This window comes from Gossypium hirsutum, chromosome D08 (assembly GCF_007990345.1).
Source record: "Gossypium hirsutum isolate 1008001.06 chromosome D08, Gossypium_hirsutum_v2.1, whole genome shotgun sequence".
Lineage (NCBI taxonomy): Eukaryota > Viridiplantae > Streptophyta > Magnoliopsida > Malvales > Malvaceae > Gossypium > Gossypium hirsutum.
In genome coordinates, this window is record NC_053444.1 from 35,573,046 (window position 1) to 35,599,049 (window position 26,004).

The window sequence follows — 26,004 nt, forward strand, 5'->3', positions numbered from 1 at the left end:
AAATTTTTCAAAATTTTTGGTTCTGCCAATTAGTACAGTTTATTAGTTAAAGTCTCCCCTATTTCACCACTCGGCTGTCCTGACCTCTTGCCACTAAAAATAGGTTTTCTCATTGTAGGATTTTCATATGGTGTTTTCACTTATTTTTACAGAAAATATACTCAATAAGGAATCTACACATATAAATTACAACTCATAAATATTTTTTTACAATTTTTAGTGATTTTCTAAACTCAGAACAGGGGACTCCAAAAATAGTTCTGACCCTATCTCACCAAAATTCACATATCTCAAAATATGAAATTTCTTTTGCTAAACCGTTATTTTTTTCTGAAAATAGACTCAACAAGATTTCATTCTATATATCATACACCCTCTAATTCATTTTATACTATCCTAAGTGATTTTTCAAAATCACGTCACTGTTGTTTAAAATCTGTTTCTTTGCAAATTATTACTCTTTCATGATTTCTATGCATAATTTATCATATAGACATGTTTAAAAACAAACACCTTCATACTTAGCCATTTTGACAACTATTCATCATTAGATATTTACACATCATTCTTTATCAAAATCATAATACAACATTCAAAATAAGTAAGTCCCTATACATGCCATAGTTCAAACATAGTTCATCATAAAATACCGAGTCGTTGTGGTTGATAGTGTGGACGATTTCTGACGTCTTTAGGATCCTCGAATTTGATTAATGTACTACCAGTGCCATATCCCAGATATGGTCTTACATGGGATGTTTCATGTACTACCAGTGCCATATCCCAGATATGGTCTTACATGGGAGTTCTCATATCGGTGTCCATGCCATGTCCCAGACTTGGTCTTACGAGGGACCTCTCATCTTGGTGCCAACGCTATGTCCCAAACATGGCCTTACATGGGACCTCTCGACTCGGTGCCAACGCCATGTCCCAGACATTGGTCTTACATGGGACCTCTCGTCTCCGTGCCAACGCCATGTCTCAAACATGATTTTACATGGGACCTCTCATGATCTCACGGATGCCAATGCCATGTCTTAGACATGGTCTTACATGGGATCTCTTTACCCAAATGTCATGACATTTGTATCCAATACCTTCCTCATGCTTCAATGAGACTTTTTAATATCAATTCTCTATCGTCTCATACTTGAGTCAATATCAAATAAATTCATGAAATAAATACATAATTGTTGGAAATTAGCAGCATTAATAATAATTATTAAAATATTAACATTTATTTACCGTAAACTTACCTTGGTAGCAAATATAGCCAAACTTATCAATTTAGTCTAAACAGCCCTCGACTCTAACTTTGGCAAAATTACAATTTTGCCCCTAAACTTTTACATAATTATGCTTTTGCCCAAAGCTCGAAAATTAAGCTTCATCTCATATTCTTATGTTATATAACATACTGGACATTTTTCTCTTCTATGAAAACATAAAATTCTCACTCTAACACTTATGCGCATTAGGAATTTTTACTGATTATGTCAACTTACTCGTTTTCGCTTAAAATCGGCTAGCAAAATTTTTTAACATAATTTCTAGCTTCATATTCTATCATAAAACATCAAAATAAACACTTTTCACCTATGGGTATTTTTCTAAATATAAACCCTAGGTTAAATTATTGCTAGAATAAGCTAAATAAAGCTACAGGGATCTCGAAAACGTAAAAAGCATTAAAAACGAGGCTTAGAATCACTTACTATGAGCTTGAAAAGGTGTGAAAACCCTAGCTATGGTGTCTTTCCAAATTCGGCAGCAAGCTATGGAGAAGATGATATTTTTGCCATCTTTTTCCCTTTTTATTCTTTTTATTATTCATTTACTAAAATACCCTTCATTAAAACTTTAGTTATTTTTATCTATGCATGCCTATTTCTGTCCATGGAAATTTTATGGTCTAATTACTATTTAAGGACCTCTACTTTGATTATGCACTTCAAATAAATCCTTTATCATCTAAAACTCATATTTACCCACTTTTGCAATTAAGTCCTAATAGGCAATTTAGGCATGCAATCAATAAATTTTCTTATTAACACTCTAATACTTATATCTAATCACTCTATTAATCATAAAAATTAATAATAATTTTCTCTTTAAATCAGATTTGTGGTTACGAAACCACTATTTCGATAACCTTAAATTTGGGCCTTTACAAGTTGTCTTTCCTTATTACTATTTGACCATGTAATACCGCTTAGTATCAGTTAAACATTAAACAACCAATGAGTAACATTTGCTTCCATTGTGCTTTGCATGCAAAAATCATGTGAGGATAATATACAAAGTATTAATGTATTTTATGAATAATTTTATTAACCAATCTGTTCAAAAAAATTACAATTGTACTTAGACAAAAATACTACACTTAGGCACCAGATCCAACAAGTTGTAGCATCCCGTAACTCGAACATGACAATCAGGTCAGGAAGAGGTGTTACATTTAGGATAATAATTAGGATTTGGGTGGCTATATATAGTGTGTCCCCCTTGTAACTCATTAATTCATTCATTCTCTTTTGAGTTAATAAAGTTCTCTTTAAGTTTCTCTCTTCAAGAATTTCTCTTGAGTTTTCTTTTAGAAGAGTTTTAACAATCTTTTTAGATTTTGAGAATCATCTTTAAGCTTTTCTTGCCAGTGTATCTTTCTTGGAGGAGAAATTAGAGTTGTTTGAAAAGAGGTTATGGATTCATATTGTTTCCAAGGGTCCTTAGAACTTCTACATGCCATCTTTATCTTCTTCTATCTTTCTTCTTGCTTTTCTTTAGTTTTCCATTCGATTCTTGTTTTTTTTCTAATCTAATCTTTGTTTGATTTATTTATAGGTCTTAATCAACAAAGAGAAGATGTTCTCCCATCATTATACATCAAGAAACACTAAAAAATAGGAGTTTTTTTCTTTTCTTGTTAATTTGAAATTTTTTTGTTGCAAAACAATTTTTGTTTGGCTTAATTCTTCATTCTAATAAACTGCTTTGTTGATTGTGTTTCAGATCTAGTTGGAGGCCTTCTTTTGGTTCAAGAATGGTTTCTTCTCCCCTAATAAACCCTATTATATTCATTCTTAGACTTCTTGGCTGCCTTTTCTTATTTTGTTCTTTGATTTTCTTTTTATTCAATTTAATCAAAACTAATCTGTTTTTTTTTTCATATCTGAATTCGCAACCTCTTTTTCACCAAGATCAGTCCAAAGCACTCTTATTTGCTTGGATCTTCATCATACTCTGCTAGCTGAATCATCTTGGGTTACTATCTTATGTTTTTTCATTCGGTTCTTTGCTTTATTGTTCATATTTGTTTATAATTCATTGTTTTCTTATCTTGACAACCCTAATTCGGCTAGAACTCATTAAGAATAAGTCTTTACATAGCCGAATTGGACTGTTTCTCAAGAACCCTTATCTGATTCGAATTTCTCGCTCTTTTTCTTTCTTAATTACTTGTTTTAGTTGTTGCCCTTTTAATTATTAGATCTAACTTGGATTGTTTGCATTTTCAGGTTGTGTCAACCTCCAGTTTTCTTCATTCCTTTAGATTCTTAAACAAAATCTATGACTTAGATAAATTTACGATCATGTTCCGCACGCATCCTTATCAGAATCTCAGGGATGAATACACCGATTTAAGTTAAGAAAATTTTAACTATTAACAAAGAGATGTATGAGTTATACACCAAAATATAAATAGATTATTTGGTAATGTAACATTATCTCTATTCTATTATTAATAAAATAAAATTTCTCTATCTTTTGAACACAATTCTTGCATTAAATTATATTAGTGTCATATATTATTATTTTTAATAATGATATTTAAATTCATTACTTATATTATTTTTATAACATTTAAAATATAAATTAATTTATATTTTTAATTATTAAATATTATAAATTATAAATTAATTTAATATATTTTTATTGATATATACAACTAGTTGCCACATGGTACGACTAAAACACCTAGTTTTAACAAAACAAAGAATATGAGTGTAGCTAATTCAGAAAAAAAAAAGAAAAAAAGAAAATGAGTGTAGCTCAGGTTAGGCCTGGATTATTAGATTTGCTTTAAACCCACAATGAAGGCACCCCTATTTTGGATCCAGTCGAGTCCATATCACATTCGGCTTCTGGTTAAGAGACTCCTGAAAAGAGTCCGCCAAGTAACAGACGCCTTCTTTTTCGTTAGTTTCAAAATCTGTGCCACTTGCCGCAGCTCAAAAACCCTAAACCCGGAATCAATCAATCTCATACAATGCTGGTGTTCTTCTCTTACACTCGCAACCTCCTCAAACCCAGAAGCTCGTCGCCTCTCCCTTTCACCTCCATAATGCACATGTCCCAGTCCACCTCTATCCCTAAAAAACAGGACAGAGTACGCGACCACGGTTTCGACAACTACATGGAAGCGGAGAAAAAGACCCGGAAAGTCCTCAAATTCCAATCTCTCATTCTTTCCCAGCCAAGTCAAACCTTGCCCATCTCTCGTTTCGACTCTCTCGCTCGTCGCCTTGGTCTCGGCTTCAAAGAAAACGAAGCCGCTGCTTATCTCCTTAAATTCCCCCACGTTTTCGAAATCTACGAGCACCCTGTTCTCAGAATCCTCTTTTGCAGGCTAACCCAGAAGGCCCATCTCCAAATTGAGCAAGAAAAACAAGCACTCCATGCCCAGTTACCTGATGCCGTCACCCGGTTAAGGAAGTTGGTTATGATGTCGAACACGGGCCGTTTGAGACTGGAACACGTTCGGATTGCCAGGAAAGAATTTGGGTTGCCTGATGATTTTGAGTACTCGGTAATTCTCAAATACCCTGAATTTTTTAGATTGTTTGATGCTCGAGATGCAAGGAATAAGTACATTGAGATTGTTGAAAGAGATCCCGAGTTAGCTATTTGTGCCATAGAGAAAGTTAGAGAGAGAGAGTACAGAGAAAAAGGACTTGACGCTGAGGATGTTAGGTTCTCATTTCTTGTTAACTTTCCACCTGGATTTAAGATTGGTAAGTATTACAGGATTGCAGTTTGGAAGTGGCAACGGGTTCCGTATTGGTCGCCTTATGAGAACGTATCTGGTTATGACTTGAGGTCATTGGAAGCTCTGAAGAGGATGGAAAAGAGGGCAGTGGCAACTATTCATGAGTTGTTGTCATTGACTGTGGAGAAGAAGATTTCTTTGGAGAGGATTGCGCATTTTAGGATGGCGATGAATTTGCCTAAAAAGTTGAAGGATTTTCTGCTTCAGCATCAGGGAATATTTTATGTTTCAACTAGGGGGAATTATGGGAAGCTTCATACAGTGTTTCTTAGGGAAGCTTATAGGAAGGGGGAGTTAATTGAGCCAAATGATTTGTATTTGGCGAGAAGGAAGTTGGGCGAGTTAGTTTTGCTAAGCTCTAGGAAGGCAAAGGTGGATAAGGAACTGGTTAGCTATAGGAGGGATACGGAAGTTGATGACATCGTGTGTGTTAGACCAGACTATATGGAAAATGACGTGAAAGATTTTGGGGTTGAATATGAAATAGAGCACGATGGAAGAAGGGAAGGATATAGTTTAGATTCTGATTTTGTTTCTGATGACATAGATGAGGCTGAAGATTTGGATGAAAAGGAGGATACTGTTTAAGTGAATGACAAGGCCTAAATTCTGTTAGTTCTTGTCATTGTTAATTTTGAAACAGTGAACTTATAATCAGCCAGACTTTACAATGGAAGACCACTCTTTGCATTCATTAACATTAAGAGGACATTTTGGATTAAGGATAGTTTTTTGGATCTGGAGAGTGTCAATGGATTTCTTTGTTGTTGGTGGAAGTAGCATTTCTATGTTAATGGACTATTGAAGAAGCTGAAGGCATCTATTGTGCAATTCTTCTTGCCTTGTTAGTCACCAATGCAAGATGTTGGTGGAAATTTCAGCAGGTAAATTGAAATAAGAAGCTCCCAGAAGATTTTGCACCATTAAGTTGCTACTGCTATAGTGTAAGTGCCACAAGTCTCTTATTTTTGCCCTCCCTTCCCTCCATCTGCATTTTAATGTTCTGTTCACCCTTTCAAATTCTGTACAGGTGTTCTTTCTTTCTGTTTGGCAGGAAGAGAAACCAAAAAAAATATTGGTCAGGGTTAAGCAGATGGATGGGTGTTCTACGACACTGGAAAGCAGGCCTTTGGCTTGAAGTAGGTGTCCCTGTTCCATGATAAAGCGTATTGGCTTTTTATTTACATTTTCCTGTCTAGAGGTCTTATGCAGAGACTAGATAATAGTGAGTCATTACAAATGTAGAATAGGGTCTGATTAAATACTAGTATTTCTGCTGCAAATGACACATTATATCCTGTTCCTTGAGCGCTTAAGGTTTTAAGGAGATAAATATGGTGGTTTTTAAAGAAAACCGTTCACTTAAAGTTTTCTTTTATCATTTCTGGCAACCTTGGAATGAACTTCAAGAGGAATCGGCTTATCTGGTCAAACAAACTGGAATGCTTTGTTCTAATTAGCATCATATAAAGTTTGCATATTCTCTAGTTAGAAGAATTCGTTTTTATCATGCTAGTTTGGCTTTCGAGTTCTAAGCAAAATACAGTCTTGATGGAGTTTGTAGATGAAAGTTATATTGATTGGACTATATTGAGTCTTGATGAGATGGATGTAGAGATGCAAAAATTCTGTGGTTTGGTGAGTGGTAACAGCTCAAAGTATGATACTGGGTAAGGAGTCTTCCAGTACCTATATCCTACTTCTTATGACTTGAGGTTGATCATATTGTAGTATTAGTCTAGAAGAAATTAGGTACACAAGAAGTCTGACAGGGCTGCACGAGGTTTTGGGATTTGAATTGAAGCTCAAATTCTAACAATGTCCACAAGTCACTAGGAGACCATATGGTGTTTCTTATAGACCTGGGATTTAATTCCTTGTGATAAAGGAAAATAGTTTTGTTTTACAGCACAACTTTTTTCCTGCCAAGTAATATGCAGAAGGAGAAAATTCTTGTTTTCCAATTCGGATGATTCTTTTTATCACAGCTTATATAAAACTGTTTTTTATATACCTCAATTGCTTTTGCATAACAAGTTAGTCCATATGAGTGGACCAGAAGATGATGTCCGCCAAAAGTCATTGGTCAGAAATTGGTTGGTTTGGTTTGAAAATCAAGAGCTAAAAATATCTTAAAAAACAAACAAACTATAGTTTGTGTCACGTATGTGTCAAGTATTAGGTTTGAAATCTGGATGAGTCTTCATAGCCCCACGTGTGAGCACTGAAAACAACAGACACCAACATAGTCTTTGATGAGTATAAACTTGATTCTTGAGAATTATGAATTGGATATTTCTTTGTATACAGTTGACACTAGATACACTCAGTCAGAACCCCTGGCCCTGTAACAAGGGTTGCCCTATCACAGGTAGAAGGCGTCAGCCTGGCTACTTTATTCATTTTTAAACTAATGGTTCATAGCAGGTTGTGATTGTGATAACAATTTGGATGGCGAAAGCTTTTGTTGCTTTGCATTTGTGTTACGCAAGGCATAATTTTATACTTTGAAATAACAACACTGATTACTGGTTTGATTATTAACCCCCTTATTATTATTATTTTTCATTATCTTGGATAGTGATTTTGTTGTGAAAAACTTTAATAATTTATTGAAAATTTCATGTAACTGGATAATTAACTAAATACTAGGAATTATGGCTGAAAAGGAGCATTGTCATTTTGATTTGAATTTAATATCGAACAAGGGTTGTAGGGACATTTTATTTGAATAAATGTGCAATGCATCTTGTTCATTATTAATTTATCTTTTAATAAATTAGGAACCGACCGTCTTTCATGTTTTCAAACGTGTCTTAGTCTACTATTTTTGTCTTTGTTTTACCGATTATCATGGGACATATTTAAATTAATTATAACAAATTATCTTATACAATCGACGTATACTGATCAGTGAAATCTGAAATTGACATTACATTTTAATAAATTCATATAATTTAGTTGGGATTGAACGAATGAGCTAAAAGATAATGTTTGTGTTATATTTTAAGATGTATATATATTTTTTATAATTAGAGAGGAAAATGGGATTATTTGAAATTGAACTCAAGTTATGATGCACTTTTTGTTATATGACTTTTGCTATTACGCCAAGTTGGTGACAAAATTATAATGTGTTTTAATTGATGGGTTGGGGGTGTAATTTTGTAGTTTTCGCGTAGACGTCCCACGATCCCATCATCAGCACCCAGAGTCCTAAACCCCAAAGTACATATTGTGAGGCTAATCTAGTGTCTGCTCTGCTCACGTGAAATCATTCATCAGCAGCCGTCGGATTATCATCATCAAACCAAAGGTAATTTGAATCACAGATGTATGATCCAGATTATGGTGGCCTGTGAAGTAACAGATAGTTTTCTTTCGGCAGTCTCGAGGACGCACGCGCTTCCGCACCTTCTAAGTTTGAACACCAGGTGGCCCCTACCTGGACTCATTGGCCACTGTTAATGACTCAAGGGTCTTAACCTTTAAGGCTCCATTTGCAATTTTTTTTTAGGTTGTTTCACTTTAATCTAAAGTTGGGTTAAATAAAGTAAAAATATGATAAAAATGGGCAAAATACCATTAAAGGCTTTTTTTTTAATTTATCGAAATGAGCTCGGTATTTTATTATTTACCGGAATAGGGCATTTTCCCTGAAAACGCGTTCCTGTCAGCGCGATGTCAGGGGACGTGTCAGCAAAACGCGTCCTTGGGGGCGCGCTTTGCTTACGTGGACACAAAGCGCGCTTACGAGGACGCGCTTTTCTGCCACGTAGGCAAAGTGCACCCCCAGGGACGCGTTTTGTTGCCACGTAGCGCGCCACTGGGGACGCGTTTTTGCCGTTTCTCCACTGTTAGGTTTTGGGTTTTTAGGGTTAGGGTTTAAGGTTTTTAATAAATTAGTTTAGGATTTTAAGTTAAGGGTTAGAGTTTTTAAGTTAAGGGTTAGGGTTAGGGTTAGTTAAGGTTAGGGTTAGTTAAGGTTAGGGTTAGGGTTAAGGTTTTTGTTAGGGTTTGTCAATTAAATTATAAATTATAAATTTATAAATTTTTAATAAATTAGTTTAGGGTTTTTAAGTAATACCTCAAATAAATTTCTATTTTAGTACATCAAATAATATCAAAATATTCAAAATGTTTGTACAAATATATTAAAATACAAATTAATCTCCATGCCCGTCGGATTCAGTGCCACATAGTGGCCATCGATGGTTACGCGCTAGATTCCTCCTTTGTCCAGCTTCCGGCAGGGGTTGTGATTGTTCCGGCGGGGATTCTGGTTCTTTCAGTAGGGCATCTGGTTGTCGGTGTTGGGACGATGAGCCACCTTGATAGAATAGTGAATGTGGAGGTGTTTGCATCACCAACGGCGACGGTGTTTGAAACTCATACGGTGATGGGGATTGGTAAAAAGAAGAGCTCCTTGACGGCCCCTCTTGCGATCCCTCGTGCGACGCTAGCCTATACATCGGCGATCCACTCGGCATAACAGAAAATAGAGATGAATTGGGCCATTGACTCCAACCTGCCATAGGACTCGAAAAAGAAAACATATAGGGGTTAGGATAAATAAAAGGGCTAGGATACGCACCTAGCATCATCAGAAAAGGCTGTACCATAGGTATCATTCCTTGAACTACTGGGTCGGGTGACTGTGTCGGTGCTCTCACTGGGCCTAGTGATTGAATGGCCGCTGATGATGGGCCGGGTGAATGTCTTGGCCTCGTTGATGGGCTTGCGTCGTCGTCCCTTCGTCTTGGATTTAAAGGCCCAGGTCGTTCCCTTTGGACACGTAATTGCCGCTGCCTCTCCTTTACCGACAGTAAATACGGCTTATCATGGATCTTAAACCATGACATGTATTCTGGAATGCACGTTAACTTCGGAACGATGATCGGTTCCAGAATAGGTATATAATCATACCGATCTTCCCACATTTGGATGTAGTGGGACCAGAATCTCGGCCAATCCGTATGCAATTACCGTAGGTTGATTTTGTGGTGATCATCAAACACCTCAAGTGCCATGGGAATCGGTTGTCTACATCCAAATTGTCATAACACTCTGTCTAATTGTTATAACACTCTGTCTGACTGGTGTATCTCCACGGTCGCATAGCTGATCAACGCGACATTCGCGTGCCAAACGTTTGGATTTTGGAAGAACTCATTCGAAATTACTGCCCGAATTGCCGGATCCTCGTATGGTGTCCATTGAAACTATATGAACATGATAGAAATATTAGTTATATACATAATACTAAATACTAAATACTAAATACCAATCGACTAGCTCATGATGGAAGTATTAAATTTTATTTAATACTTACATGTGCTTCCGACTGTTGGTCTAATAGAAGCCATATATCTTCAAGAGAGGTAGGTAATCGAGCATAACTTGCCGGATTGTTCCACCTAATTAAAATTTTTTTAGTATACTATTATTTTTTAAAATCTACATAATAATTGTAAAAAATCTAATATAAAATTTACCTCGTTATGAGTGGGAATGTATATGGGTGGTCCACGCAACCTCCGATTTTCGCTTTACTCGGTCGCGTCGCTCCGCACATCTCTCAATATAATGTTGCCAAGACGGTAGACCCCCAACTCAATTCACCAGCTGCTCTAAAATCAACGAGTTTTAGCAACCATCTTAGATGTACGAGGTTTCGTGACAAGTCCGACATTAGATAACCTCCAATTATCTGAAGAATTTATGCCCAAGCATATTGAATTCTTTCTACTTCAGTTGAATCATCATCCGGCTCCGGAAATGTGTCTCGTAACCAGCCCATCTCGATCCGACCTCCATTAATTTTCTCCAGAATAGGGCCCAAAAACTCGTAGCACACCGCTCCCCAATCGCCAGATTGAACAGACCCGGTGATTGGATACCCATCCACCGGCAATCCCAATTGCAGATTTACAACTTCCAAAGTGATAGTGCACTCTCCACATGGAAGATGTAATGTGTGCGTCTTAGGTCTCCACCTCTCGATCAATGTACTGATAAGTTTCGGGTCCAACTTGCATCCCCAGCCTACCGTCGCCACGTGCCAAAAACCCGTTTCCCGCAGGTAATTCTCTACCAACGGTGATGGAGGACCATATGCATATTCCGGATATAACATTCCAATATCCGATCTACAGATTTTTATAATAAATAATAAATTAATAATTATTTAAAAATGCATAAATAAAAAAATCTTAAATAATATTTAAAAAATAAATTTAACACTTACCATTTTCATTTGTTCGACGGATATGTGCTGGTTATCAAGACGAATCAATTCTCCGGCCATTGCTAAATTCGTACAAGTTTTTACGATTTAAAATTTTTTAAAAAAATTAAATTTTTTTTAAAATAATTAAAAATAGGGATTTAAGAAAAATTTAAGAGGAAATTGAGAGAAAAATAAAATTAAATACGGATTTAAGAGAAATTTGGAAGGAAACTGAGAGTAAATTGAGAGCAGATTGAGAGGAAATTGAGAAAATAATTGAGAGAGTATTAGTTTGTGAAAAAAATGAAAGGGTGGGGGATTTATAGGTTCTTTTTTTTTACCGTTGGGGGGGCAACGGTCAAAAAATGACCGTTGCATTGTTCACGCGCGGGAAAAACGTGTCCCCAGGGGCGCGCTACGTGACAACAAAACTCGTCCTTGTAAGCGTGCTTTGTGTCTACGTAAGCAAAGCGCGCCCCCAGGGACTCGTTTTGTTGACACGTCCCCTGACATCGTGCTGACGGGGACGAGTTTTCGGAAAAAAGGGCCCATTCAGGTAAATAATAAAATATCGGGCCCATTTCGGTAAATTTAAAAAAAGGGGCTTTTTTGGTATTTTGCCTGATAAAAATCATTGTTTTCATTTTTTTTTATTTTTATTTTAAAAAATAGTTTTATATGTTACATTAAAAAGATATAAATAGATGAATTTTTTAACAAAATGATAAATTTACTTTTTAATCTAAAGTATAATGACTATTTTTCTTTGAGTAGAGAAAATAAAATATAATCTGATTTCTATTATAGGGACCTCCACCTTAGATAATCATAAATTTGAAATCCATTAAATTTTTTTCTTTTTTGTATTTTATGTAACGTAATTTATTTGGCAATATTTTTTATTTGGCTAAAATGATAATAGTTTATGTATATTTACAAATTTTAAGCAAATGGGCACACTAATTTTAACATGACTTGTTATTGCACCTATTTTATGACTTGTTAGAAGCAAGTAAAATAAATAGTATTTCTACTATAACAATTTTTATTTGCCAGCCCCTAGTATTAGTCAAAGAATTCAGCTCTTTTTTCACTTTGAAAATTTCGATTTTATGAGAAAAATTAATAATCCATCACATGTTTTAAATATATTTTATTAAGAGAAGTGTTAGTCTTTTAATAATTAAAAAATATAGGAAGGAAATTTGGTAAAATTAAACCAACTAAAGAAAAGAGAAAAAGTTACGAATATAATTTCAGTTTTGGGAACAGACACACCTACAGTGCCTGTTTCTTTCTTCTCCATTTGTCCTAAAAAAGCAGCAATATCTGAACTAACAACACACCTTCAAAAGAGAAGAAAAGAATCTGATAGTGCCACGCCATCCCCGCTCCCATTTTTCTGAACGACTCCTACTTTTTGCATTATTACTTGGAAAAGAGAGCAAAACACGAAAATCCCACCACCCCATTGCTACCACTACATCTTTTAAATTTAAATTTTGTTCTCGTCTACTACAGTTGACCTAATTTCAATTCCCATACAAAATAATAATAACAATAAGAAAAAAGGACATGGGGAATTCGTTTGGGTGCTCAGCTTCAGGGGAGAGATTAGTTTCGGCGGCGAGAGATGGGGATTTGGTGGAAGCCAAGATGCTCTTGGATTGCAATCCTTGTCTTGCTAAGTACTCCACTTTTGGGGGCCTTAATTCTCCTCTTCATTTCGCTGCTGCCAAAGGCCACAATGAGGTTTCTTTCTTCTTTTTCTTTTCTTCTGTTTTAATTTTTAACCTATTTTCCCCCTGGAAAGCTTTTTTTTTAAATTAGATATTGACTTCATGTTTTATTTCTTTGCTGGGATTTTGTTAGATTGTTGCTTTATTGCTTGAAAATGGAGCTGATGTTAATTCCCGGAATTACTGTGGCCAGGTAACTGTTTTTTTTTTTAAATATACTCTTATCTTTTTTTAAAAACATTTGAGAATGGGTTTTTGGACGGTAGTTTTATTTGTGCAGATCTTTTAGCTGTGGGTTTAGTTCTGATTTTGGACTTCCTATGTAGTTTTGAAAATTTTGGAATTTGATTGCATGAATTTGGGATTTTGGATTGAAAATTGGAGCTAGATACCATATTTTGAAAGAACATTCTTCTGGTCTGCTAACCTTCAAACTTTCTAAAGATTCTACTGTATTGGTTCTGATACTTCGTTTAGCATGATTTTAGATTCCAAATCTGTGTCCGTGGAAACCCAAAGTTATAGCTTCAATGAAACTAGACTATTAATTCTGCTCTTCTATAAGCAACAAATGGGATCGATCTGCAGTATAACTAACTTTTAATTCTTATTTTTATGTTTGAATTTGAAAGACGGCATTGATGCAAGCATGTAGATACGGGCACTGGGAGGTTGTGCAGACCCTTTTGCTCTTCAGATGTAATGTGAGTTCCATTTTTTTTTTCTTTTATGAACTTCTTTAGTTACTCACAAAATATGACTACTTAACGGTTTTGTAGTTATAACTGGATAATTTCTTTATTAACTTTTTCAAATGCTTGTTGATTAGTTGATTGTTGTTGTTTATTTACTTCCTTGTAGGTTACAAGGGCAGATTATCTAAGTGGAAGAACTGCTCTCCATTTTTCTGCTGTAAATGGACATGTACGGTGCATAACACTTCTTGTAGCTGATTTTGTTCCTAATGCTCCTTTTGAAGCTATGAACAACCAAATTGAAGGTGAAAAGGGGGACGGTTGTACTGTGAGAAACAAAAATGATCAAAGGTGTGTGTTTTATTAATTCCTGAACAACCATGTTTTCTGGCTGGCTCTGATTTGAATTAAATGGAGAAGTAGGTCTGGGATCTATTGCATGTAATATTGTAAAAAAAGATTAATCAGGAAGGAAAAATTCATTTCCAGCAAAAGCTTACTTTTGGGATGTGAAAAGAATTTATTCTCATAATAGGCATATTTCTCCTAGTGATTTCAATTGCTAAGGAATTACTCAAAGTGTTGATAGCAGTTCTGTGAACTATTATCGTGCTAATTATGCTACTTATGATTTGCAGTGCACTATCAAAGTTTGTAAATAAGGCAGCTGATGGCGGGAATACTTCTCTTCATATGGCTGCATTAAATAGGCATTTTGATTGTGTGCAGCTTTTGTTAGACCTTCATGCCAATGTATCTGCCGTCACATTTCATTATGGAACATCAATGGATTTAATAGGTATGATTTCTTTTTTCTTTTTTACATGGACGATAGCCTTTTCATTTGAACTTGTGGGTGATATGGTTACCGGGTTTTCTTTGAGCAGGAGCTGGAAGTACTCCTTTGCATTATGCTGCCTGTGGGGGAAACTTGAAATGTTGCCAGGCAAGACTTAGAAGCAATGTTTTTGCACCCATAGATAATTTCTCTTGAATTGGAATTATTTTATTGTTTGCAGATCCTTCTTGCAAGAGGAGCCAGTCGGTTGACTTTGAACTGCAATGGGTGAATGGCTTATTGATCTCCTTCTGTTTAGATTTTTCTTTGGTCTTCAAGCATGGCTGTTATTTCTGTTTTGCACCCATAATGGCTAACGGAGTTATGTGTATTTCTCAGGTGGCTGCCACTTGATGTTGCCAGGATGTGGGGTCGTCATTGGCTTGAGCCCTTGCTGGCACCTAATTCTGATACCACAATACCTAGATTTCCTTCTTCCAATTACTTGTCTTTGCCTCTTTCGAGTGTACTTAACATAGCAAGGTAATCCTGTGACTACAATGGCCTACAATCTAGGTACTCAGTTTTTGCTAGTTTTCAATCACTGTCAAACAGTTATCACACAATGTTTCTTTGAAAAGAAAAAAAATGGCAATCTTGATATTTTGAAGTTGGCCAAACTTGAAGAGAGAGCTTCATTGGTGGTAGATATGACGGTGATTTGATATACTTATCTTTTATTATACATACTTCTAAACGATGTTGAAATTTATTTTGAGAAATAAAATAAAATTAATGTGATTCTTAATCGAATATTTGCTTGGTTTGGCTGCTGCAAGTTAATTTCCTTTATTTTCTCGTATGATGCAAGAACTGCCATTTCTTAGGATTGAAACTTTTAGATGATACAGAACTGGTTTATTATATAAACTTCTATGTGATGGGATAGGAATAATCATCTAGCTTTGGCCAGTAGTTTCTTCCTTGTTGCGCATCAAAATTAGCTTTCTTGTGTGTCATGTCTAAATCATAACGTGTAGCTTCATTTTAAGATGCAAAGTGTGGTGTTAGATAATTTGTTGATCCTGAAGAGTGTGACTGTTTAAGCTCCATTTGTAAAGATTGGTCAGTTCTTCCTGTTTTCCTGTTTTAAATAAGAAAACTTTTAAAACCTCATCTTGCTTGGAGAGTGGAACTAAGTGACCTCAGATTATATTATGGAGTTGCCTAAATTGGTAAAAGGGTCATGCTTTGTCTTAACTTCTCCTAGGAGAGCCTATATTACATTCAAACACTGTTGATTCGCAGGACTTTCCCATTTCTCAAGTTTTCTGTTTTTACTATTCTTGCTGTTGGGTTATCAGCAGTAATGACTTACCGATGGATTATGGACTATGGAAGACTAGAAAATAAGACTTGAAATTTGTTTGCTGTTATTTCAAGCACTTATTTCTAAAATGCTATCTGTGTCTTAATCCAGCAAATTACCCTTAATGCCTAAAACTTTAGTTGTTCAATGAGCTTCTCGGATGATAATACTTTGATCTTTAGGTTTGTCAATGAGCTAAAAAGATTTATTGTGAGAAGCCTTCTTTCTGATTATATTTTGCAGAGAATGTGGGTTGCAGTCCCCAACAACCCCCTTGGATGATGCTGACACTTGTGCAGTCTGCCTTGAAAGAGTATGTAGTGTTGCTGCTGAAGGTACGTCTTCAACTTGCTGTTTCCATAAATTTGGTTAGCATTCTCTCTTCTTTTCCTTGAAAAATATGCTGGCAGAAAGTAGCAAACTGCTTTGATCATTTTATTTTCATTAATTTTATTTGATCTTAGCATCATTTTTTGTGACTTCATGAGCATGATCTCTCTGGTCTTCCAGTTGGCACCAAGTAGGGGTGTTGGAATTAGAAGTTACTTTTAATGGCATAGCATCAAAAAACTTAATGTTATAGTGAGTTAGGAGGCAAGCTGGTGAATACATCCATATAGTTAAACCCGGTGCTAGTGTTTTTACAAATACAAGGGCTCTCTCATCAATTCATTTATCTTTTCAGGATGTGGGCATGAGTTATGCGTAAGGTGTGCACTCTATCTTTGCTCAACAAGCCACATTCCCTCCAATATCGTGGCCCCACCAGGGTCTATCCCGTGCCCACTTTGTAGACATGGCATTCTCTCCTTTGTCAAATTGCCCATTTCGCCGGTAAAAGAAAATAGGTTACATGTATCCCTTGGCCTCTGTACGCCATGCATGCTTCATCCCTGTGATGCAGATTGCCCATCACCTGCTTCGGAGATCCGAAATAATCGAGTTGCATCAGTTTCTTCGGATATTTTCTGTCCAGTTACCTGTAGTCCTTTTCCTTCTGTTGCCATCCCTTTGTGCACCTGCAATGATGGTCCTTGCCCCTCGTTTGAAAGTGGAGAGACAGAAATGCAAGATGGATCTCCAAGACGTTCACAATCTACATCGATTGAGCAGGATAAAATTGAAGGACCTAGACTGGAGAGAACAACCTGTTCAAACATGTTCTGGGGCAGGAGGAGCTGCAGTAGAGAGCATCAATGCAATTCAGAAATAAATGCTTGATTAATTTCATCCGTGGTTGATCGATCTATTCTACAGAAAGAAGCTTCATTCTTAGGTTCCATTCTGAGATGAACAGTTCCCAGTCTGCGAACAGAGCTGGATTTACGACGGGGGCGATGCTCCTTGCTGAAATCCTGTTTTTCTTTGGTTTTTTTTTTGGTAGTATTCTGTAATTATTACAAGTTTTCAAGAAAGTTTCAGTTTTGCGTCTACTGAAATTTAATTTGTATTCCACCTTTCCACTGTTAATGTTAGAGAAGTGGCTAGTAGTACTGAAGCCAAACCCTAGAAATACATGAAAAAACATAAATTTAGTGTGAGAAGTTGTCTACGAAGATGAATATGATGCTTTCCTTAAATATTACTGTACACAAAATTTGATGTGAATTCTAAATTGATTTAGAAATTTTGAGTCAAATTTCAAGTTACAATTTCTTGATTTTTTCATTACAAAGAAAATGTTAATCCAAAATTTTAGGTATTCTATGTTTCCACTTAACTTTTAATGTTAGAGCACGGGGTAGTTGTACTAAGCAAAATCCTAGAAATGCATGAAAAAATAATTCATTGTAAAAGGCTGTGGTTGTGCACGAAGATGGATACGATGCTTTCCTTAAATATTTTTGTACACAAATATCGAATTTCGAGTTATAAATTGTTTTAGAAATTTAGAGCTTTCGAAAAAGTGTAGATTTTGATAATTAACATATTATATTTTTCCTTAAAATAAATAATATTATATTTCAAGAAATTATGTTATTAAATGTGGAACAAGTAGCATTGTCGTTTCACTTAATGTCTGTAATATTCTTTACACATTTTGATTTATGGTACGAGTGGAAAGTGCTATTGAAACACTTACAGGCTTGAATCAAAAAGTTTCTTTTCTAAAAACTTTAGTTTCAAAACATATTAGTGTTCTTTAAACTAAATTAATCAAGTTTAAAAGGATACAGTATGACTAGAAATCATTTCGAGTCATTGAATACTTGTGGGGCACATCTAAATCATATAACAATTGTAAAAAGTCCATAAGCTGAAAATGAAGTCATTTGGATTGAGAGAAATGGGAGTTTTATCAAAATTTTAAACTTTAATCAATTTAAATAAACTCATATAAATAAATACATAAACACATTTTGAAGGCTTTAAAATCAACTTAAAACCATTTAGAAATATTTTTCAGTTGATAAGAGGTGCCCGGGGTTAAGTATGAGCTCCAAGGAGCTCAAAACGATCAAAACAGTGCAGAGGCATTGTTTAGGAGGCTAGGTATCGCTACCAAGTCCTTAAATTGTAGCATTTTAGCCACTGACATGTTTCGGTCCAATACTTATGGTAAAAGTACCGGACTCTGGGCCACTGAAGTTGAAAATAGCCCAAACATCACCATATCATTTTAGCATGAAACAAAACATTATAAAACAAAACTTTAACTCATTTAGGTTCAAATAAATGACATAAACATATCCAAATTGAAATGATACATATCATGTTTAAATAAAATCCACAAGAGTTTTAAGTTTGTCTTTTAACTTTACAATTACTCAACTAATCTACGTTTTGATATACATGCTAAAAATCAAACATGAATGGTATCTAAAAACTTGAAATACATGTTAAATTTGGTGCCCTAAGTGTAGTATATTCTTTATTAACTTGTAATTTTTTCGAACAAATTGGTTAATAAAATAATTCATAGATTACATTAATATACTTTGTATAATGTCCTCGAGTGGTTTTTGCATACAAAGTAAAATAAAAGTAAATATTGACTCATTGGTTGTCTAATGTTTAAACTAATACTAAACGGTCTTACGTGGTCAGATCGTAATACGAAAATATAGCTATATTAGTAGATGAACCTAAACATGTCCTTAGTGTTTAATGTATTTTAGCTTATTTTACTTCAAATCGATTAAAGTTTGTTCCTTTTATGTTTCTTGTTTTAGATTTCTTTGTTAAATGCTTTTGGTTTCATGCTATTTAAGTTTTATTGCATAAAAATCTCAACTTTCACATTTTTCTCAAGCTTTACTTTTATGGCTTCTTTATTTTCCATTGTTATGTTTATTTTCTTGACTTTGTGCATGTGTAGTTAAACCCATTAAGGAGGTTGGTTGATGAAGATGTGGATAAACTAAAATATTTGGAGAAATGACTAAATCGTAACAAATTGGACTAATTTGAATAGAACTAAGAACTAACATAGTGATGCCCCTAAGGGAATATCAATATAACATGAGACCAGAAGGTAATCTTGTCGCACACTGTTTGTTAGTCCCAAATTAACCAACGAGATCAAAAGATAAACTGGACCTAATTTGTTGAAGTCGGTAAAATTGAGATCAGAAGATAAAATGGATCCACTTGGTAATTTACGTGATTTATGTCCCTAGTCTGAGATTTGGTGAACCACATCGAAGTCAACCAACCCCCATTAGTCATTTGCTCAATAGTCCCTCTAGTTTACATATCTTGTAATTTAGTCCCTAGTGTAGAATATTTAATTGTCTTGCAAACTTATCTTTTATGAATCGTCGTAATATAAAATTGTATTGGTATCCATTTAGCCTCTATTGTGTATGCTAGTAATTGCTCAATCGCCTCTTCCTTTGGGTTCGATCCTTGGAATACTTCGTTGTTTCATTGTAACATTATAAATATTACAACTAACATCTACGCTTGCAGTAAAACTGAGATTTAAAAATAGATTCATAAATTCAGTGTTTTAATGTGCACGTACGTAGCAGTTCACCATGGAGCTTCTCCCACATGGTCTTATACCTTCATGCCCTCTTGGCGTATTATCATATGATGCCATTGGGCCTCACCCACATAGTCTTACACATAATGTATTCGCTCGTAAGGTTGGGTCGTGATTTGCCAGTCTAATTTGTAATAAAACTGCCTTACCAGAGGCATCACAAATAAAGCTTTGTTTTCACTGTGATCTGCCTGTCCAGTCAGCAATATACTTGCCCTACTAGAGGCTACACAAACGAATCTCTTTCTCACCTTTTTACATAACCCAGATTTGTCAAGTACTGAACCCATATAATAGGAAAGTTCTAAGCAATGACTATACACACGCCAACAACAACATCTTATATCACACAATGTTGTATCATGTCACACATTGTTCACCTTATTTACGTATTTGTAGATATCTCTTAGAAACATACATTCGCATAATTACATGACCTGCAAGAGTCAAGTTTAGAGACTCACCAGAGACCTACCTTAACCTTGGCTTGGAGTTTCCATATCAAATGTTCGTCCCAATTAGTAGCAAAAACTGCTTAAAAGATCATAAAATTTCCCTTAGCATTCCCATTACAGACATTTTACTAACATTCAACTACATGTGACCCCCATATAAGGCCTTCTTATGACACTCTTCCCTTCTATAATAGTAACATGTAAAGCTATAAGACTTACCATAAGGCAGAATCATCTACTTATTAGATGAGATCTTAGTCCGATCTTAACGAAGAAGAAGAAGAAGAAGAAAAAGAAGAAGAAGAAGAAGAAGAAGAAGAAGAAGAAGAAGAAGAAGAAGAAGAAGAAGAAGAAGAAGAAGAAGAAAATGTTCAGGATAGAAAGAAAAACCTGACCATTAAGTAGAAAGAAAAACCATCTAAAATGGTCCCCTCCTATAAATATACTCTTGGACCCCTTAATTTTCCTACCAAATCCAGTGTAAGTAAAAGAAAATTCGGCAAAGGCTAACCTCACTGTTGACCAGTCATGGCGAGGTCAAATCAATTTAATTTACTCATATTGAGAGATGGCCAACCATGTTGCTTGTGATGATTTGTTTAGTTTTCTGGTTATAGAGTACAAGTAATCTTTCATTCATTTTGCTACTCTGCTCTTTACTTTGATCTTTGCCTTCTGTTGTTGCAGAATCGTAACAACTCTCAACTAACTTGATATGAGATCCAATTGAATAATACTCATGACATCAGACATACTATATCTTGGAGGAGACTCACATTTGGAGTGGTCTTAAAGACAATTAAGTCTCTTACAGCTTCCTCATACACTTGATAGGCTCTTAGTGTTCAAACAAAACTTTGGGGTGTACCCCCTTCATAGGCGTGCACTTTCTTGGGCGTAATCTTTCTTCTCTTAGAAACATCCTATGATCAATTCCATAGATACTGCCAACGGGCAGATGCTTCACTGCTCGTATGCGCCAATACTTTAACTCATCACTAGGCCAATAAGGTGGCGGATTATGTTACCACAACGTGTCCAACAGTCTACATACCTACCTTACTCATATTTCTGGATTCGTCGATTTTCAAGGTGTGACATCTACCCATTTGGACACATAGTTAACAACCACCAAAATGTACTTGTTATCATATGAGGGAGGAGATGGACCCAAAAAGTCAATGCCTCATACATCAAATAATCCTACCTCAAGAATATTACTCAAGGCATCTCATTCCTTATCGATATATTTCCAACTCATTGGCATTGGGCACAAATTTTCACATAAGTGTACGCATCATTAAATAGAGTTGGCCAATAAAATCTAGCTTGCAACACCTTGGTTGCAGTGTATTAACCTCCAAAATGTCCCCCACTTAGGGATCGATGACAATGGTAAAGAATATTTAGTTACCTCACTCTCGGCTACACACCTTCTGATCATTTGATCTGCATATTGCTTAAACAAAAATGGCTCTTCCCAGAAATAATACCTTGTGTTATAGAGTAATTTCTTCCTTTCTTGGTATGACATTTTGGGTTGCATTATTCCACTAACAAAAAAGTTAGCAAAATCAACAAACCAAAAAATTTCATGAATTTGTCTTACCTTGAAGATATGCTTATCCAAAATATTTTCATTGGCAGGAAGAGAAGAGTGAGATTCCTCTCGTTGTTCTAGTATTAACAGATGGTCTACCACGTAATTCTCAACCCCGTTTCTATCCTGGGTCTCAAGATATAATTCTTAGAGTAAGAGTACCCATCGAATCAATCTTGGCTTAACATCTTTCATTGCAAGCAAATATTTGATTGACGAATGATCTGTATAGACTATCACTTTAGTACCTACAAGATAATAATTAAATTTATCAAAAGCAAAAACAATCGCAAGTAGTTCTCTTTTGGTTACCATATAATTTAACTGGTCCCTATCAAAGTTTGAATTGCGTAATAAATCGGATGGAAGACTTTGTTCCATTGTTGACCCATTATAGCTCCTACTGCGAAGTCACTGGCGTCACACATCAACTCGAAAGGAGAACTCCAATCTGGTGTAACAATAATAGGTAACGTAATTAACTGTCGTTTTAGCTAATCAAAGGCTTTCAATGACACTTCATCAAAACTAAATTTATATCCTTCTCTAACAGAGTACACAGTGGCTTGATAACCTTTGAGAAGTCTTTTATGAACCTTCGATAAAAACCGGCATGCCCCAAAAAACTTCTACCTCTTTTTTATAGACACAAAAGGTGGCAACTTCTCTATTACGTCGACTTTTTCTTTATCAACTTCAATTTCTCATTTTGATGTTCTGTGCCCCAAGACGATACCCTCTTTAACTATAAAATAATAATTTTCCTAATTAAGGACAAATTTATTCTTTTCACACATTTTATGTAACACCCCTAACCCGTATCCATCGCCAAAACAGGGTTACAGAGCATTACCAGAATTTACAGATTAATTAACAGACATTTCATATCACCTAGCATTCATATCAAATGCCAATAAAAATCAATTATATTGTCCCTTATGCGAGTCCTTGAGGCTCAAAATACACATTGAAAATAAGTCGGGACTAAATCGAGTACTCAAAGAATTTTTCAAAAAACATTAAAATTTTTCAAAGGTGCAGGGGACACATGCTCGTGTGGCCAGGTCGTGTATCTCACACGGTCAAGAGACATGCCTGTGTCTCAGGCCGTGTGGGCATTCGAAATAGGGGCACACGGTTGTGTCCCAACCCGTGTCCAAACCTATGAGCTCTCTGACTTGGGTCACACGACCAAACCATACACCCGTGTGCTAGGCCGTGTGAGCATTTTTTTGTGCGAATTAAAGATACAGGGGACACACGACCGTGTGTCACACACAGCCGTGTGTCACACACGGCTGAGACACACGCTTGTGTCTCTACCCATATGGACAAAAATAAGCCATTTTCCTAGCCATATTTCTCACCCAATTTGTCATCAAACTAAATCAACATTTTTGAACATCAACAAGCCATAAAAAGGCATTCAAATCAAGCCAAAATCAATACTTAAACATAAAATATCATCACATATATCCAAGAATCCATACTTACCTAATTGACCAAATACACATATATGCATATTTTTACCAAACATACCAAATCAAACCAAGTCTTAATATACCTATAATTTTCCATCATTCAGCCATTCCAAACACACACCAAACATGATAAGGCTATTTATATACATATCAAAATATGTCTATCACAAGCCATTCAAACGACTAGTTCCAACAAAACATTCATATGCCATAAATGGGCAAATTAACCTATACATGTCATTATAACCAAAATTAATTTACTAATTATACCGAAAAAGTCGATGGATAGTGTGATGTTGCTCCGACCAGCTTCCAACCAAAAAGAGCTTCCGAATTACTATAAAACATGGAAAACAACACAGAGTAAGCATTTAAGCTTATTAAGTTCGTATAACAAGGAAATTAACTTACCATTTAATCACATTTAAGTTAAGCATGCTAATATAACCAAACCAATTTGGTCAAAAGCCTAAACACATATCCTCAACATGTTAGCCATGTAATTCAAGTATACATGTATCATCCAAACCAATAAACATGGATGTGCATAATCACTAGGTAAGATTCACATACATGTATCATCCATCTCATATTTCAATATATCATTTCCATGTAATTCAAGTATATACCCATAATTTTTCATTTCGAACTCATATTGTTTCATAACAAAACTTTTCCCGTTGAACCATTTAAAATTTCGTTGGATACACGGGTAACACGTGAAGTGTACAAATCTGTAATCCATCAATTCATGTACTTGTATGCTTATACAAGCATGTAAACAGGAAGCTCTTCCAATCCATATAACGGGAAGCTCAGGTGAGCTAAGTAACGGGAAGCTCATACGAGTTGGATATTGGGAATCTCATGAGAGCCAAGTATCGAGAAGCTTAAGAGAGTTGTGGTGTGTCCACAACACATGCAGGATCACAACCAAATCGGGAACCCTAATGACATGTCATTTGTATCTTTCGAATTTCTAAGGTTCAAAAAGGACTCGATAATTATCAGATATGTCATCATAACAATACATGACAATTTGTACAAATCACACACAACAATATTCAATTTAAAATATTTAAATATACAATTTAGTTACACGAACTTACCTCGACAAATGTTCATAGATACGTAGGCTATTAATCTGATACTTTTTCTTTGCCTCGATAACTCCGTATTAGGTTTATCCGGATCTATACAAATGAATTTAACTTAATTTAATATAATTCATATTCAATTTAATCCAACACACACATCTGTGGAAAAATTACTACTTTCCCCCTATACTTTTAATTAATTACAATTTAGTCCCTAGGCTCGAAAAATGAAATTCATACAATTTAATCTTTATTCAAGCCTAAACGATTTTTATACACAATAGCAGCTCATATATTTCACAAAATTTAAAATTTTTCCATAAATTTTTCATCTTTTCAATTTAGTCTCTAATGGACAATTTTATCCAAATTCTCTTTACAAAAGTTGTTTATCTAACAATATTTCATTTTCTATCATATAACTTCAAAATTCAACTATACTCATCCATGGAAAAACCCTAATACTTTAATAATTTTGCAAATTAATCCCCGATATAGCTAGATTAAGCTTTTACGATCTCAAAAACATAAAAATCATTAAAAACAGGACAAGAATACTTACCCAAATGAGCAAAATAAGCTTGCTAAAACCCAAGCTTCCATGGCTAGGGTTTCCATGTTTTTTTTATGAAAGATGATGAAAATAGATGATAATAATTATTTAATTTATTTATCATCATTATTTTATTAACTTTCCAAAATTAACCTTAGTAATTTATTAAATTTCCAATGATGAATAATCATTCTTATCTACTAACTACTCTAAATGGTCTATTTGCCATATAAGGACCTCCAATTTAAAATTATATAGCTATTTAATACCTTTAGCAACTAGAATTTAACTTTTGCACTTTATGCAATTTGGTCCTTTTTATCAAATTAGACATGTAAACGGTAAAATTTCTTAACAAAATTTTCATACGAAATTTCTATCATACTGTAGACCATAAAAGAATATTAAAATAAATTTTCTTCCAACTTCAGATTTGTGGTCCCGAAACCACTGTTTCAATTTTATTGAAAATGGGTTGTTACATTTTAGCACCTTAGCTAAATTACTCAACTAATCATCATATGAATCTCCAAACACTGAAAAGTCATCCATGAATACTTCCAAAAAATGTTCAACTATGTTAGTAAATATTGCCATCATGCACATTTGAAAAGTTGCAGGTGCATTGTATAAACCAAAAGGCATACACCAAAAAAAACGTATTGTACAGGCAAGTGAAAGCGGTTTTGTGTTGGTTTTCTGGGGCTACAGCTATTTGATTATCCAACATCTGGTCCATGAATAGTAGTGGGAAATAGTCATTATGGGTTGCTCTATTTGATTTTCTGTAATCAACGCAGATTTTCCAACCCAAACTGGCCTTGTTTGAATCAGCTCATTATTTTCATTCTCTACAACCGTGATCCCCCCTTTCTTTGGTACACATTGAACTAGACTTACTCTTGAGTTGTCAGAAATGGGATAGATGATCCTCGTATCCAACCATTTGATGATCTCTTTCCTGACTACC

General features: G+C 35.1%; 2 protein-coding genes across 4 annotated transcripts; both read left to right on the forward strand.

Moving 5' to 3' along the window:
* The first annotated feature begins 4,048 nt into the window (after positions 1-4,048).
* LOC107917531 (protein ROOT PRIMORDIUM DEFECTIVE 1) lies at positions 4,049-8,981 on the forward strand. Of its 2 annotated transcripts, XM_016846873.2 has the most exons (4): positions 4,049-5,994; positions 6,081-6,189; positions 8,222-8,366; positions 8,439-8,981. In XM_016846873.2, exon 1 carries the CDS (start codon positions 4,271-4,273, stop codon positions 5,636-5,638), a length of 1,368 nt encoding a protein of 455 aa, XP_016702362.2. In that variant the 5' UTR covers positions 4,049-4,270; the 3' UTR covers positions 5,639-5,994; positions 6,081-6,189; positions 8,222-8,366; positions 8,439-8,981. The 2 variants fall into 2 exon arrangements, with proteins under 2 accessions (XP_016702362.2, XP_016702355.2); XM_016846866.2 differs by lacking the exons at positions 8,222-8,366; positions 8,439-8,981 and having other exon boundaries at positions 6,081-6,487.
* Positions 8,982-12,524: 3,543 nt separating this feature from the next.
* On the forward strand, positions 12,525-17,468 carry LOC107917558 (E3 ubiquitin-protein ligase XBAT33). Of its 2 annotated transcripts, none has more exons than XM_041098132.1 (10): positions 12,525-13,031; positions 13,152-13,211; positions 13,651-13,722; positions 13,880-14,064; positions 14,352-14,512; positions 14,601-14,659; positions 14,733-14,779; positions 14,891-15,034; positions 16,104-16,195; positions 16,546-17,468. In XM_041098132.1, the coding sequence occupies exons 1-10, from the start codon at positions 12,855-12,857 to the stop codon at positions 17,079-17,081; spliced, it is 1,533 nt and encodes a 510-aa protein (XP_040954066.1). In that variant the 5' UTR covers positions 12,525-12,854; the 3' UTR covers positions 17,082-17,468. The 2 variants fall into 2 exon arrangements, with proteins under 2 accessions (XP_040954066.1, XP_040954065.1); XM_041098131.1 differs by having other exon boundaries at positions 12,529-13,031; positions 16,104-16,228.
* The last annotated feature ends 8,536 nt before the right edge of the window (positions 17,469-26,004 follow it).